The 16,139-nt window shown below is 46.0% G+C and overlaps 1 protein-coding gene and 1 long non-coding RNA gene across 3 annotated transcripts; both read left to right on the forward strand.

Annotated features, from left to right (window-relative positions):
- The first annotated feature begins 261 nt into the window (after nucleotides 1-261).
- On the forward strand, nucleotides 262-10,066 carry RRAGC (Ras related GTP binding C). 2 transcript variants are annotated; one of them, XM_083751466.1, is made up of 7 exons: nucleotides 262-700; nucleotides 1,421-1,624; nucleotides 2,183-2,382; nucleotides 4,151-4,265; nucleotides 5,911-6,053; nucleotides 7,007-7,227; nucleotides 8,754-10,066. In XM_083751466.1, the coding sequence occupies exons 1-7, from the start codon at nucleotides 308-310 to the stop codon at nucleotides 8,903-8,905; spliced, it is 1,428 nt and encodes a 475-aa protein (XP_083607592.1). In that variant the 5' UTR covers nucleotides 262-307; the 3' UTR covers nucleotides 8,906-10,066. The 2 variants fall into 2 exon arrangements, with proteins under 2 accessions (XP_083607592.1, XP_083607593.1); XM_083751467.1 differs by having other exon boundaries at nucleotides 7,007-7,155.
- Nucleotides 10,067-14,051: 3,985 nt separating this feature from the next.
- Nucleotides 14,052-15,789, forward strand: LOC310850142. The gene is made up of 2 exons (XR_014567236.1): nucleotides 14,052-14,171; nucleotides 14,270-15,789. It is a non-coding gene; the product is annotated as an uncharacterized lncRNA (long non-coding RNA).
- Nucleotides 15,790-16,139: the final 350 nt, after the last annotated feature.

The raw sequence follows: 16,139 nt of genomic DNA on the forward strand, positions 1-16,139 counted from the left end.
CAAAACCAGGAAGTCGCCCGGAAGGCGGATCCCAGGTGGGGGTGGGACTAGAAGAAGAAGAAGACGCGCCATTGGGCGAGGCGTTGCCTGCCATCGGACGTCATCAAAGGGCGCCCCTTCCTTACCGGACAGGTAGCTGAAAGCACGGTCCCCGCGCGCCCCCCTCCGGTCAAGCGCCGCGCTGCCGTCTCATTTTCGGCCAATGGGAATGCCTCTTGCTCCTGCGGGCCAATCGGTGCGCGAGGTGTTGGGAGGTGGGGGCGGGCTCAGGAGCTGTCGGAGTGGGGGGCGCCTTTGGCAGCTCGTGATGGCGGCCCTGCAATTCGGGGCGGCGGCGGGTCCTGGTGCGGTCGAGGAGCCAGCGTCGGGGGCTCTGCCCGGCGGGAGCCTCGGGGCGGCGGCGGCGGCAGCAGCGGCGGCGGCGGATTCCTTCCCGAAGGACTTCGGCTACGGCGCGGAGGACGACGACGAGGAGGAGGATGACGAAGAGGACATCGATGGCGGGGCCGAGCTGGGCGGCGGCAGCGGAGGCGGCGGCGGAGGAATCATCGGGGGGCCTGGCGGGAGCGGCGGCGTAGGAGGCGGCGGGGGCAGCAACTGCGGGCTCGGCTCCGGCGGCGGAGCGGGCGGCGACTCCTCCAAGCAGCCTCGGATCTTGCTTATGGGGCTGCGTCGCAGCGGGAAATCGTCGATCCAGAAGGTGCGTAGGGCCTCCCGCCCCCTTCTCCCTGGCGTGGGGTCGAGTCCGGAACATCGCGGGGGCTTCGGGACAGCGACGAGGGAGGAGATCGAAGTTTAGGGTCGGACTAGGACCTGAGAGGAAACCAGGGTTCAAACTCCTTGAGTGATCTTGGGGGGCCAGTCATTGTCACTCAGCGCAACCTACTTCACAGGGTTGTTGTGGGGATAAAATGGGGAGGGGGAATCATATGCACCACTTTGAAATCTTTAGAAGAATGGTGGGATATAATTGGGTGTATTATTATTAACAATAATAATCACTCATGACTGGGGAGAGCAGGGGGACTAATCAGGTGGAGGGAGCCTGCAGGGGTATGAGCAAGATCTCTTTTCTTCATGCCCAAGTGGAACAAGGTAAGTTCTTTCCCTAATACTCCACCGTTCAACCTGTCATTCCACATCAGGATGTCTACAGGCCTGACATTTCTTTACTTGCTCCTCCTCAAGGTAGCATCATAGTTGGCGGTTCAGGCAAGAGACTTGGGAGAAAGATGCAGCTTCAGGTTCTCAGTCCTGACCCTCACTGAGAAGGGGGGAGTTGTTCCTCTTGTTATTTTGGAAATAAAATGGATGGGTGGAGGAGAGAACAAGGATTCTTGAGTTCCTTAGTGGAAGGAAGGGTAGAAATGTAAAACAGCAAAAAAGTAAATAATGGTTGTATGCTCTCTATTGCACACAGGTGGTGTTCCACAAAATGTCTCCTAATGAAACCTTATTCTTGGAGAGTACCAACAAAATCTATAAAGATGATATTTCAAATAGCTCCTTTGTGAACTTCCAAATATGGGATTTTCCTGGACAAATGGATTTTTTTGATCCAACGTTCGATTATGAGATGATCTTCAGGGGAACTGGAGCCCTCATCTATGTTATTGATGCACAGGTCATTATGAAGCTTCACTTTGGGGAACAGAGTAGGTTGCTCTGTGAGTGGTGGGGAGGATGTATTGGGGATGTTGCAAGCAATGATCCTGAACATAAATATCAAGTGTATGTAAATATCAAGTAGCTGTAGTCTGTCAGTTGTTCTCTTTTAAACAGGTCACAGCTCAGAGCAGATTACAACCTTTAAAATACTGGTAATGGCAGGAATGACATTGTGTAGGGGCATTAGCATATCAGATAGGAATACTACTGAGTAATTTGGGCAGTGTTAAGTAAGGTAGAACACAGCTCAAGCAAACAATCCAGCTTTTAGAGACCAGTTTGTAGTTGAATTTATCGGTTTCTGTAACAATATTTTTAGTCTTTGGGATGAGATCTGGTCAAGAATAGAACTATTTTGATTCTGAATTATCCTTGGGATTCTCACAAGGTCTGTTTCTATTATAGTAATTGTAAAATGTAAATATCAACAAGCAGACATCACTACGTTTCTTAGTAATGTATGGCCTGTACATTTAATTCTGACTGAAGAATGCAAATTATATTTTGCTTACAGGATGACTACATGGAAGCATTAACCAGGTTGCACATTACAGTCTCAAAAGCTTACAAAATTAATCCAGAAATGAACTTTGAGGTTTTTATTCATAAAGTTGATGGTTTGTCAGATGATCATAAAATAGAAACTCAAAGAGATATTCATCAGAGAGCCAATGATGATCTTGGTGATGCTGGGCTAGAAAAACTTCACCTTAGGTAAGTGGACTTCATTTGGACACAATTTTCTCCCATTTGAGACCAAATCTGGAGAAGCTGCATTTTTGAGGGCTTGTTTAATGCTGGGACCATCACCTGAATAATCAGTTGTTGTTGTTGTTGTTGGCATTTGCTTGTCTTGAGACAATGAAGTGTGCTTACGGGGATGAAGTCAAATCACTGTGCAAGCTTGGGCAGTGTGTATGGAGGTGGTGGGCTGCACAGACGACAGGACCCCAATCACTGTGCAAGCTTGGGCAGTGTGTATGGAGGTGGTGGGCTGCACAGACGACAGGACCCCAACCCCCCACCCACCTTGCTGATGTTGTCCAAAAAAAGGCAGAACAGGATGCTTGGCACCAGCTTGGGTGCAAGAGTTCCAAGGTGTCGTCTAACTCCACTTTGGATTTATGTAGGCTTTATTCCTTAGACTTTTCTTCTCCCTCAAGGCAGTGGAGGTTTAAGATCAGAATTTCCCTTCTCCTAGATGGGCTACCTTCCCAGGTTGATGAGCCGCAACTGCCCCTCACTTCCCTCTACAGCATATGCAGGGTGTATGTGGTGTTAGGGGAGGGGTAGTACCTCTGGTGCGGTGCATGTCGTGCTCCTTCTGGGGTAGTTTGTCTACCTTTGGTCCTCACCCTGCACTCAGCTTTCACCTGTGTCTCCTAGAAGCTGTCAGCATGCAACAGCAGCCACATCCCAGGAACAACTTTTAACTGGTTGGCTAAACCAAGTGAGGGTAGCCTATGGATCTCAAATCCTCAGTGAATTAGGGACTTCCCCTGCATGTAAATACTGGCTCTGAGCGGCTAAGACCAATAGTGAGTCTATTGGTCAAGAAGAAGTCAATTGTTACTTGACTAATAATATGAGTCTTAATCTACACATGAATAAAGAGGTAGCTCTGATGGGGGGGCATTTGCATAATGTTAGAAGAGGTATTTTCTCTTCCATACAGAAAGGAGGAATATGTATTCCAAGATGGTACTAATCATTTGCAGGTTTTGTGAGTAGTTGTGTTTAAAAATCATTAGTCTCTGTCGATTATTGTTGGCGTCTTCTTAAAAAGTGTACATTCAATTTGACCAGACATTATGGAAATTACAATTTGTGCAAAACGTATTAGCTAGGGTGCTGATAGAGTAGTGGGTCAAGCACATCTAATTCCCATTTTACAACAGTTAACATTGTCTGCAGATGTTGTTCTGGGCCTAAATATGGTGCTCACACTTAGGTTTAAAGCCCTTGATGGCTTGGGCCCCAAATATCCAGGAGAACACCCACTCTCATGTGTAGACCTGTCCATGCCATGAGATCTGCAGATGAGGCCCTCCTACTGGTCCCTATGGGGGAAGGCTCTTTCCAGTAGTGGCCCTGCAGCATTCCTTCCCCCCTGAGGTATGTCTGGCCCCTTGATTATATTCTGTATTTCCAGAGAAATGTTTACAAAAAGGGTTGCTCCTTATTGTGTGCAATAAGGAGAGATTGCAAAAATATTTAAACTGCTTTTGCTCTTTGTTATCTCCCCCCTCACGGTTTCTTTGAGATGCAAATTAGTCTTCACCTTAAAAGGTATCTTTGGAAGCAATGATCTCATCTCTGAGGGGAACAAAGAGAAAAACAAGAATTTCCAGAGTATGTTAAATGTATTTGAAGCTGTTCAGTGTGGGCCTCCTTGATGCTTCAGTTTTGCTTTCAGTATGCCAAAGCAGCAAATTAAACCTGGAACTGTTCTGATAGCTAATAACAGTGTTCTGCTTTGTAGTTTTTATTTGACCAGCATCTATGATCATTCTATATTTGAAGCCTTCAGCAAGGTGGTACAGAAGCTCATTCCACAGTTGCCAACTTTGGAAAACCTGCTAAATATCTTTATATCAGTAAGTAGGTGCTGTACATGTACTTTAATTGTCATGTTTTTGTACCCTGCCCTGGGAACGTTTAGTGAAGATTGGGCAATGAATGCAATGACTTGTTTTTAAATGTTGCAGTAATGCTTTGTTGGGTTGGTAAGCGTATGAACTTGCTTAGAAGCTCTCATTTGGAAGACATATTGCTAAGAAATAATGAGTAACTGGCATACTTGGTTAGAATTTGGAACTACAGGCTTTTGCTTCAAAAACGTGTGTAGTTCTCTGGCGGCTCCAGCAGTTGGGGAGCTCTCAAACCATGATCTACGCTAGACTTCTTCATTACAGCACCTGCAATAGCAGCTTGTGCTCAGTCGAGGCTCTTGTGAGCAAATAGCCTGTCTCTTCAGCTCTAGCCAGTGGCCAGATGTCCAATGGCATCTTGGATTCTGAGATGCTCTCTGCAAAGGGAAGATTTTGAAGGTGGGTTGGAGGCTCTATAGGCTTATATCCTCCATAGACAGAATAATTGCGCTTATTTATAACAATACATTTTAATCAGCAAGAAAAAGATTTACTTCCCCTTAAAATTTAAGCTTCCACCTTTGCACTTTATATTTTTTAAAACAAGAGTCTAGTACAGGTTTCCTCCCACTCGGCCCTCCAGATGTTTTTGGCCTACAACTCCCATGATCCCTAGCTAGCAGGAGCAGTGGTCAGGGATGCTGGGAACTGTAGTCTCAGAACATCTGGATGGTCGAGTTTGAGAAAGCCTGGTTTAGTATAGCAATCAACTTCTGTGTAAAAGAGCAAGTTTTTATCCAACCTACTTACATCCCCCCACAATGTGTATAATAAAACACCAGTGAAATAAAGCAAGCACTTGTGCAGCATAATAGGCTTGGGGGGGATTTAGTAGGCCTCCTAAAGTGCACAGACATTTTCCTAAATAGTTGACTGATATCTTCGGAGATGGCAGCAAATGTGAACAAGACATTCCTCAAAGCAGAATCCACTACTAGAGAGTCTTGCTTGTCGCTTTATAAAAAGATAGACAGTTATTTATTACCTTCTGAGCGTGCTTAGTTGTTTCGGGTGCCTTCATTTCAGACTTCAAAATGGACAGCAGTTGCCCCATCACTACCACCAGTTTGAAAACCAAACTGGTGGTATGGCTGTCAGTTTTGCAACTGGCACAGTGTGCTATTTGGAACGCTGGTGGTGGTGTCTTTGAGGTAGGTTTGGCTAATGTGAGGCCACCATCTTCATTTCCTGCAAGAGATAGTGGTGGCTGCTTGGGTGGCTTTGAAAGGAGATCAGACAAATTTCTGGATGTCTGTGCTCTGCCTCTGCCATTAGAGGTAGTTTGCCTCTTGGAGCCAGTTGCTGAGAATCTCAAGTGGGAAGAGTATTGCTGCTCTTGCACTTGGGTCCTACCTTTGGGCTTCCCATTGGGGCATCTAGTTAACCACTGTGGAGAACAGGATGCTGGGCCAGATTTTGGCCTGATCCAGCAGTGAGCTCTTCTTCCTTGCGCTCTTAGAGTGGGGATGAAAGGCCCCTTCCTGTCTGACCATCTGCCTTCAGTAAAAAAGTAAAACAAGAGTTGCCAGTAAGCTGAGAAATAGTTCAGTATGTGAGACAACCATTTTAACTTGTTTTTTTCTTCTTTAAGAATTCTGGTATTGAAAAAGCTTTTCTCTTCGATGTCGTCAGCAAGATCTATATTGCAACAGATAGTTCGCCTGTTGATATGCAGTCATACGAGCTCTGCTGCGACATGATAGATGTAGTCATTGATGTTTCTTGTATATACGGGTAAGTACCATGTGGTGCTTCTGTGGCATTTCAGAGAATCTTAAAGTAGCTTAGAGGGAAATCCGTTGTCACATGTCATGAGAAAATGAAAACCTAGCATTGAGGAAGCCCTGGCTCTTGGAATATTGGGTGTGAAAACTAAAACACATTTTCCATATGATTTTGTTGCTAGTAAGGAGGGGTACTAGAAATTGCAGTGTCTGTTTTGAGTGAGTGATGTAAAGTAGGAAGGTGTTTGAATGGATTCATGTGTAAATATTTTTCTGTATTTATGATACTGAGACATTTTAATATATTCATTTGTACTGAATAATGAGGAAACCCTTTTGTATGCTGCCCATTCACATTATGCATATTACAATCAGCTCCAACTCTTTCCCGTACTATTGCTAAACCTACCATTCCACACCCACCCACCCACACCCCAGTCCCATACTTATTTGCCTAAATATAGAACTCCCGTTGAACTTCATTTTGTTTTGGCCCTTTTATCAAGGTTGCTTTGAATTTTCTTCTGGCCTTTGGAGGTGTTAGCTGTCCTCCCAGTCTTGTATAGTTTGCAAATCTGATCAGAATTCCTCTCACCCTCCATCTAATTCAGTGGAGAGGACCAGACCAGGTTAGGGGCCTGCACTACCCCATTCCAAAACTTCTCTCCAGTTTGATGAGGAGCTGTTGGTGAGCATTTTCCTTTTGGCTAGTTTTACAACCAGCTGTGAATCCCTCAGCTGTGAATCTTCAGTCCTGCATTTAGCTAGCTTCTTCATCAGAATATCCTGGTACATTGTTAAATGCTTTGCTGAACTCAAGATAAACGGTGTCCACAAGATTCTCACATTCCTCATTGCTGCTTAATGCCTCAGTCCAGTATTTAATTACTTTAAAAATGCTGCCTCAAAGTCCTTAGCTAATTATGTGCCCTGAATAGTCCCTTCTGTCTCAAACAACCATAGGCTCAAGGAGGATGGGAGCGGCAGTGCCTACGACAAGGAGTCCATGGCCATCATCAAGCTCAACAACACAACCGTGCTGTATTTAAAAGAAGTGACCAAGTTTCTGGCCTTGGTGTGCATCCTTAGAGAAGAAAGCTTTGAACGCAAAGGTGAGGAAGAAGATTGGTGTGTCCCGCGATTGAGTTCCTGGGCTCCAGCTTCTATGGGGTTGCACAAATCTGGTAATTGCAATTTGTGAAGAGTTGATCCTCTGTGAGCTGCACTCACCAAAATCCCCTTGGGGCAAGTTTTCAAATCTTCTCATTAGACTTCTACAACCTTGTTTATTTACAGTATTTATAGCCTAGAGTGGGGTAAAAAAGGTAAAGGGACCCCTGACCTTTAGGTCCAGTTGCCAATGACTCTGGGGTTGCGGCGCCCATCTCGCTTTACTGGCTGAAGGAGCTGGCGTACAGCTTCCGGGTCATGTGGCCAGCATGATTAAGCCGCTTTTGGTGAACCAGAGCAGCACATGTAAACGCTGTTTACCTTCCCGCCGGAGTGGTACCTATTTATCTACTTGCACTTTGATATGCTTTTGAACTGCTAGGTTGGCAGGAGCTGGGACCGAGCAACAAGAGCTCACCCCGTCGCAGGGATTCGAGCCACTGACCTTCTGATCAGCAAGCCCAAGAGGCTCAGTGGTTTAGACCACTGTGTCACCCGCGTCCCTCAGAGTGGAGTACAAGGAAATAAAAATAAAGAGAAATAATATACAAAATTATATAAGCAGAATCAATAAACAACTAAACAATCTATCATAATGTACACAGGCAAAAGTTTTATGGTGTCAGTCCTCAAGTGGGAGCTGAGCAGTGTGTGCCTGGGCTTGTGGTGCCAGCCTGGAAGAAGGGGAAAAGGGCTGCAAAGATTCAAGCAAAGGGCAGCAAGCCTAGGAGGGTGCTGAGAGCCTCCTTATGGTAGCATTCCGGAAAAGTTCCTTCTGCATGATGTGTTTTCAGTGCAGTGATTGGAGGCTGTTGTTTTTTTGTGTCTCTTGCATCAACTAGCTTGTGCTATTTGATGCCCTCCTTAGTGCTGCCCTCCACATCTCTGCCTAGTGCTCCAGGGCCTCTGGAGTAACATACTCTGCCCTAGACTCAACCTATATTCATTTTTCCAGGTTGGCTGACTCCAAAATCCATTTTGGATGGCCTCCCCGCTTCTAAAACCATGTTGCAGATCAAGGGCCCGTTTCTACATTTATCCTGTCCCGGTTATTCTTACTAAAGAAGCTCAGGTTTGGGCTTCCATCCAACTGAATCTTTATTTGCCATGCAATCTTTGCTGCTTGGATCCAAACCCTGAAGCAGCACGAGTGTCTGCCTGAGCATGTAAAGTTGCTCATCCTCCTGGGTTGTTGAGTTGTGTTTTGTGTTGTTGTAGCTATTTGTGTCTCAACCAGATAGGCAGTCTGAGATGCTGGAAGAGCAGGGCCCCTTTCTAACATGCCTGGATACTGTCAGGCATGTTAAAACAAGAATGGGCATGTTTAGTCAACTGTGTTTTGGAATGCATTTGGCAGTAACTGTGATGCAGCTGTAGAGCTTCTGTCTGCTGCTGTGCAGAACAGCTGGGTCAAGGGCTTTACACCCAGAATGAATGGCAGAGGGTGCTGAGGGTCTTCTGGTAAGTCAGGCTCCCAGATGAGGTTGTGCTTTGCCTTCTCTCGATTGTCACCTGTGGTTTGTTTCTCTTGCTCTCCCAGGTTTAATAGACTACAATTTCCACTGCTTCCGCAAGGCCATCCACGAGGTCTTTGAAGTAGGCATTTCCTCCCACCGATCCTGCAACCATCAAGCAAGCATCCCTGGTCTAAAAGCAGTGACTCATAACGGCACTCCTAGAAATGTCGTCTAGCAGAGGGGACCTAAGGCGGGTGGCCAAGTGTTCCCTGCTCCGTGTCCGTGTGTTGGGGATGGACAGCACAGAGAACTGGCTCCATACATTCCTGTGTGCGCATTCTGGAAGAGACGGGACTTTGCCTTGTGGAGCTGCAATCGTGGCAGGCATGGCACAACTGAAATGGTCTGGAAGTGGGGCTGCTCCCTCCCCCGCTTCGACCTCTCCCTTGATACAAAACAGGGCGTGGATGATTCCGGAACTGAGCTGTTTTGACACTCGGCATTCCTTGTGTTTTTTTAGACATGCGTAGTGTTAGTGCATTTGCGTTTCAAAGAAATTGGCGTTCGTAAACTCAAACATGACAGCTTGTAGTTTAGTTTAGCGCAATTTCAAACATTCCATCCTTTGAGTTTTATCATATCCTATTGCGGTTAACCCCTTAAAAAAATTCCATCTTCTGTGAAATGAATGTGATGCCAAGTGGTGCCATTTCCCTCTGCAGACCCACTGAGCGCAAAGCTCTCTTTTTATTGGAGAACAGGATAAAAGACAAGAATTGGCAACCTTAACTTCGTCGCTCGAAACTGGTTTAGAATATGCTCGTCTTGCATTCTCAAGCTTGTTGGCAGGCCACTTAACAATTTGCTGCAGCAGTTCCTGTACTTGTCCTTGAAGATGCTTTTTGTAGTAAATGATTCAAATTCTGCCCAGTTGTGGCTAATGTGTTTGGATTTAAGTGCGTTTTCCATTTTTTGAAGCTATGCTTCAATTGCATAACAGGTTAGTTTTTGTAAAATATGGTGTGCAACTGAACTCTGGTTGCTAGAATTCTCTGTAGCTGCTCACCAGGCAAGGAAGTGCCTTTACCTCAAGGTCAGGAAGATACAAAGGCCTCCCTGAACTCCATATTCTGCACATATTCCATTGGATGGAAGCTCCCTTCCAACTCGTGTGTGGACTTTCCCTTGTTGCCTCGTGCACATCAGACAACGCTTGTATATTCCCAAGCCATGGAACCTTTTCTCTCCTCAGATGTCAATGTGGACGCGCCAAAGTTTAACAGGGTGGCTGGTATTGCCGGCAGCCGACTGTGTCCTTGCACTGTTCGGGAGGCGGGTGGCTCTTGTGGGATTCACTTCTCAGTAGTCCGCATTAATAAAATGCATTTTACCTTGACAGCTGTTTTCTCAGTTAAGTGCATGTGTGAATTGTTGGTTTTGGTGCCTATGCATGGACAGGGCATTGCAGGTTCGTACACTATTCCTGATGAATTAATTGGGTAGTTGTAGCTGCCGACGGATGCCCTGCAGAAGCTATGCCTTCTGCTTTGCAACACTTGCAATTGTGCTCCATGCCAAAAAAGGCTGGCAATTGGTTGTTCCCCCATTAATACTGTGTCACTTCAACCACACTCTGGACGTTTTGAAATTTGAACTCTATAAGAGAGTACAGTGATTTTCTGAACAGTTTTTTGCGCTTTTAGAGCTTGGAAGTCTCAAAGAACTCAGCGGAAAGGCAGGAGGTGTGGTGCTGATCAAGAGAAAGAGAATTTAGAGGCCTTGAGCAGCTGCATAATGGTCTTTGCTTGGTCAGACCCAGGTCCGTCTGCTTTATTACTGCAGTGTAAGCTATCCCCTGAGCTTTGCCTCCATTGTGCTTGGTACTCGCAAGCATGAAGCTTCTCTTTTGGCCAGTAGGATTAATAGCACTCTCCTTCATGATCCTTCCTGAGAAAAACCCCAGTAAGTTGGCAACAAGTGGCAAGGTGGCAAGGAAGAAAGGACTCTGCTCTGTCCTGAGCCCACCACACAGATGGCTGATTGTATGGTTCACATGATAGGTTTATCTCCATAGCACACTATTTTATACAGACGTGTTTAAAGCCAAGCAAGTATTTTATTTAGAATAGAAATCACTTAAACACTTAAGCATTTCTGCAAGCTCTGTTTTCCTAAAGATTCTCTGGATCAGCCTCTAATTTGTATTCACCTTTCCACAAAATAAAATGTGCTCAAAGCAGCTTGTGGTACACAGAAAGTAAAAACTAGATCTTTGAGGACTGACCTAAGCGGAATTAGATGGATTCATTGTACTGAAATAGCTAATAGCCATGGTGGAACTGCCATATACTGTAGTGATAGCCCTTGGATGAAGAGCAGTATAGATATATTGTGAAGAGCTGTTTGACAGTGGAACTGTCTCCCTTGGAAGGGGGTGGATTCTCCTTCCTTGGAGGGTTTTAAGCAGAGGTTGGATGGCCATCCGTCAGGGATTATTGAGCAGGGATTCCTGCGTTGCAGGGGATTGGACTAGATGACCCTTGGGATCTCTTCCAACTCTACAATTCTGTGATGGGCATATGCCCTCAAGTCCCAGGTGCTTGGGCTAAACAGGAAATGGTTATCCATCCTGGCTTGTGAGCTTTCCAGTTACCCCAAGCAGGGACCTTGATGGCACACATCTGTTCTGCAGGTGGGCCTCCAACTCAAGCAGCCCCTACCGCTTCCATGCTTGCAGGAGGGGAAGAACACCTGTCTCTCCTGCAAGCACCAGACACCTTCCTTGCACTACACAGTGTAAGGGAAGGGCATCATTTAGGCAAGCAGAAGAATCCACTTCCTGTGGATGAGCACAATCTTGTTACTGGATGCTTCTTGCCCACCACCTTTCTCTGGGGACAGGGATGGTGGATGGGAAGCATTCTGCCAAATGTCTGCAACCTCTCTGAGTGAGGTTATTGCATTATTGCAGGCCTTAGAGGCTGATCTTTGGGCGAACTTAGGCAGCTTAGCAAAAAGAGACTTGGCCACCTGTCGGACAGGTGTGTGCAGGGTGCATTTGGGTCCCAGAGACTCGGGTGATATAAGGCTGGAAGGTAAGCGTGTTGGGAAATGGATTTCCCCATTCAAGGAAACTGGGTGTAGGGTTTGCTGCAAGATCATTGTGGGAAGAGGCATGTATGTGGCATCCCAAGATTAGGAAGAAGGCAGAGCCCAGCAAGCACGTATTCTCTTCCCCTGACTTGGCACTTGTAAGATTGGCTGCCCTCCTAAATACAGTGGTACCTCGGGTTAAGAACTTAATTCGTTCTGGAGGTCTGTTCTTAACCTGAAACTGTTCTTAACCTGAAGCACCACTTTAGCTAATGGGGCTTTCTGCTGCTGCCGCGCTGCCGCTGCACGATTTCTGTTCTCATCCTGAAGCAAAGTTCTTAACCTGAGGTAATATTTCTGGGTTAGTGGAGTCTGTAACCTGAAGCGTATGTAACCTGAAGTGTATGTAACTCAAGGTACCACTGTATTTTTATGTTTGTAAACTCAGTAATTGAGGATTTTACCTTAATGCTCCCATGAAATGCCACAGGGCTCGAAAAGAAGCACACAGTAGTACCTCGGGTTACAGACGCTTCAGGTTACAGGCTCCGCTAGCCCAGAAATAGTACCTCAGGTTAAGAACTTTGCTTCAGGATGAGAACAGAAATCATGCAGTGGCGGTGTGGCGGCAGCAGGAGGCCCCATTAGCTAAAGTGGTGCTTCAGTTAAGAACAGTTTCAGGTTAAGAACAGACCTCCAGAACGAATTAAGTACTTAACCTGAGGTACCACTGTAAAAGTTTAGTGTTCCATAAGATAAAATACACACTACGGAAAAATAGTAAGAATGCTGTCCTACATTCAGCTTATGGTATGGTTTATATGAGTTTTTATTGCTCTAAACCATTTGGTATATTTTTATGATAATAGTGGTATTCAAATATTTTAATAAATAGATAATTGCACTCACCATATGCAGACACTCCATAGAAACTCATGCATATCTCCCCCTCCCCATATCCTTCACATATACACAACTACACACATACATCTCGCCTTCTCTCACACCACATTTTCTCTTCTTTCTTTCTTTCTTTCTTTCTTTCTTTCTTTCTTTCTTTCTTTTTTTCTTTCACACACAGCACAGATGTGTGGGTCTTCCTAAGTGCATCTCTTCTTCCCCACCCTCATATATATCTACATTTCTCTCACATGCAGAGACAGATCTCTCTGTGTGTCTCACACAAACCACCCATACAAACATGCCACTCTCAATCACTCAAGTCTCAATCAATCAATGGCCTGGATTTCACTTCAGCAAAGAGTTGGACAAGAGTGGTGCCTTTGCAGCAGCAGCTGGGACTGATCTTGATAGAGCCCCCTTGGGTCTCTGGGCTCCAGAGTGGTCTGGTGAGGTTGGCACAAGGCAAAGTTTCCGAACCAGAGGTTGCTCTAAGGCTCACCCAATAATCAACTCCTTTCCCAATAACTTTTGCAGGCAGTTGGTTAGATCTAGCACTTGGGCCCCACACTTCCAATGCGACCTTTCTAGTCACCCAGGCCTTTTTAAACAACTTCTTTTTCAACTTCTGTCTGGGTCTTTCAAACACTGTTTTGTGTGTTAATTGGTGGTTTTATTTTATATCGTATTTTTTGTTTCTTTTTGTAAGCATCTCAGAAAATCTCCTATGGGTTGGCTCTGGCTATAGTTCAGTGAGCAGAGCATGAGACTCTTAATTCTCAAGGTTGTGGGTTCAAGCCCCACATTGGGCAAAAGATTCCTGCATTTCAGGGGGTTGGACTAGATGACCCTTGTTGTCCCTTCCAACTCTACAATTCTATGATTCTTCTGTATGCAGTAAATAAATGTGACCAGCTTAAAGGTAAAGGGACCCCAGACCATTAGGTCCAGTCGTGACCGACTCTGGGGTTGCGGCGCTCATCTTACTTTATTGGCCGAGGGAGCCGGCGTACAGCTTCCGCGTCATGTGGCCAGCATGACTAAGCCACTTCTGGCGAACCAGAGCAGCGCACGGAAACACCACTTACCTTCCCGCCGGAGCGGTACCTATTTATCTACTTGCACTTTGACGTGCTTTCAAACTGCTAGGTTGGCAGGAGCAGGGACAGAGCAACGGGAGCTCACCGACCTTCTGATTGGCAAGTCCTAGGCTCTGTGGTTTAACCCACAGTGCCACCTGCGTCCTCTGACCAGCTTAGTCCGGTATATTTCGGGAACCACCTAAATCTGGGTGGCTGCCAGGGCGAGGAAGAAATCTTGTTTCTGCCATTCAGCCACAAGGTGGCAATGCTACTCCGTGTATGTGTCTTGAGCCGACAGGCTCATTCCAAGGCAGAAAGGAGCTTTTCCTGGCTGATATCCTGGTCGTCCTTTGCTCAACTGCTAATGATCAAAGCCTTGATTGGAGGGTTACACCAGAGGCTGCTCTGCTTACTGTGCTGGGAGAGGTGCTTGCCTGTCCCTTCACTATAGCTGTCAACATTTTCCTTTTTTTAAGGGAAATTCCCTTATTCCAAATAGGATTCCTTGCAAGAAAAGGGAAAAGTTGACAGCTATGCCCTTTACTTTTGGCACCTGTTTGGGGGACCCCTTCCGACTTGTGTCTGGAACTCCTGTGGGCCTGGCAACATCCTACATGGGGTGGGTTCCCATTTGCGTGAGACCTGACTCGCTCCGGTGGCCTAAAAAGGCCAAGGGCTAGCTGGAAAGGGTTCCACGACAGGCCAGGAATGGGTAACAAAGCCAAGTGACAGATGTGAGTGGCTCTTTTGTCTAGTTGGTGTGAAGTGTTGGGTTTCAACCTTTCTGGAAGCACAAGCAGAGGTGGGGTTTTCCTTCAGAACAAAAGTGCTCAGGCCGGGCTAGGGTGGTTCTGCAGGCAGAGAGAGTCCAGAGCATTCACTCTCCCACCATCCTAGAAATTGCCCAAGGGGTTGCCCACATGACAACAAGGCTTTCTTTTAGCTGCACTCAGCAGAAATCTTCTAGGGTCACTTTGGCCCAGGCAAATGCTTCACATTTTATGTACATTGTTGGCGTCAGCTTAGTAAGATAAACGCTGGTGGCTGAGGCAAAGGGCAGCTTTGCAAAGTTACATGGTCCCTTCATGGGGAGATTATTTAGGTAGCAAAGCCCAAGGCAGCAGGACCAGTTTGGCACTTGGTCTGAATTCTCCAGTGTTTTGTTCTCTACTGCAGTGTTGGGGGCTCTTGGGGGCTCCCCACAGTAGAATCTACTGCAGGAACCCTTTGGGCTTCTTGACCTCCCTTAATCATTGAGGCAGACTGTGGGTGCCCTGAGTGTGTTCCTGGAGTGATTCTCTAGCTGCTACCTGCTTCCTTCTGGCTGCTGCTCCTGGCTCAGTGCTAGAACTCTCCCTCTGAGCATCCTTGACCTTGGCTCTTGTTTTGCAGGAGAGGTCCTTGGCTTGCCTCTTCTACTTGGAAGGCATTTGAGCAGCAAGACTCATTGCCATGTTTGAAATGTGTGGGTCTTCCCAGATCACAATTTGTTGAAAATATTGCTTTTGGGAGTGTGTTTATTTTCAAACACCTCCTGCTTTGATTGCCTCCTGCTGAGGGTTTCTCTTGCTTAGGGTGCCGCTCTTCCAAACTTAGGTGGGATTGTGTGACTGTCTGCTTCAGTCCTTCTCTGTCGCCTTGCAGTTTGGCTGCAAATCCAAGCCTAGCTGGATGGTAGCTTTCTGGTATGGCTCTGCATGCTGAGTCGGTTCTGCCCATTGGTCTCTGTCGTGGTGCCAACAGTTAGTTGAGATTTACTTTTTTTAAACACCCCAATTTCATCATTTCACAGAAGGAGCGATCAATAATTCTCAAGTTAACAGTTCTTGTTTAAAGCTCTGCCCCTGCTGTGCAATGAAAGCAGGCAACTTCCCTTGGCTCAAAACGGCTGTGATGTTAATGCCCTGGTTTTGTGTCAGTTGAGGGCAAATTACCCTTCCATTTCTCGCCATGAGTCATCCTGTCATTACGTGTTAGGCACTTACTGTACCTCCACTACAATGCAATTTAGATCCAATAAAAATTGTGACAGAGTTTTTATCCACTTCATTAAGCTACTAATTTCTTGTAAAAATGTACATTAATCTTTTTTTATAGCTTCATGCAGAGTGGCACATTTCAAGTCCATAACATTGATTAGGTCCTGCCTCGGAATAATTTTCATGGTGCTTTAAAAAATGTAAATGAAGTTGCTATAATTTAATTTTCCAATATAGTTATGACAGTATTGATCTTGGAGAGGAAATATTGGTTCCATTAAAAAGCCAAACAAATGAATTATTGCTAAATATGTTTAGAAATGCAGACTGCTGGAAGGGGCTTCCTTAGGGTTTATTACAGTTATGGTGGACCATCTCTGTAGAGCACATGCCATCAGTGGCCGGGCACCTTCTG

The sequence above is a fragment of the Podarcis gaigeae genome (genome assembly GCF_964106915.1).
Source record: "Podarcis gaigeae genome assembly, chromosome: 8".
NCBI lineage: Eukaryota > Metazoa > Chordata > Lepidosauria > Squamata > Lacertidae > Podarcis > Podarcis gaigeae.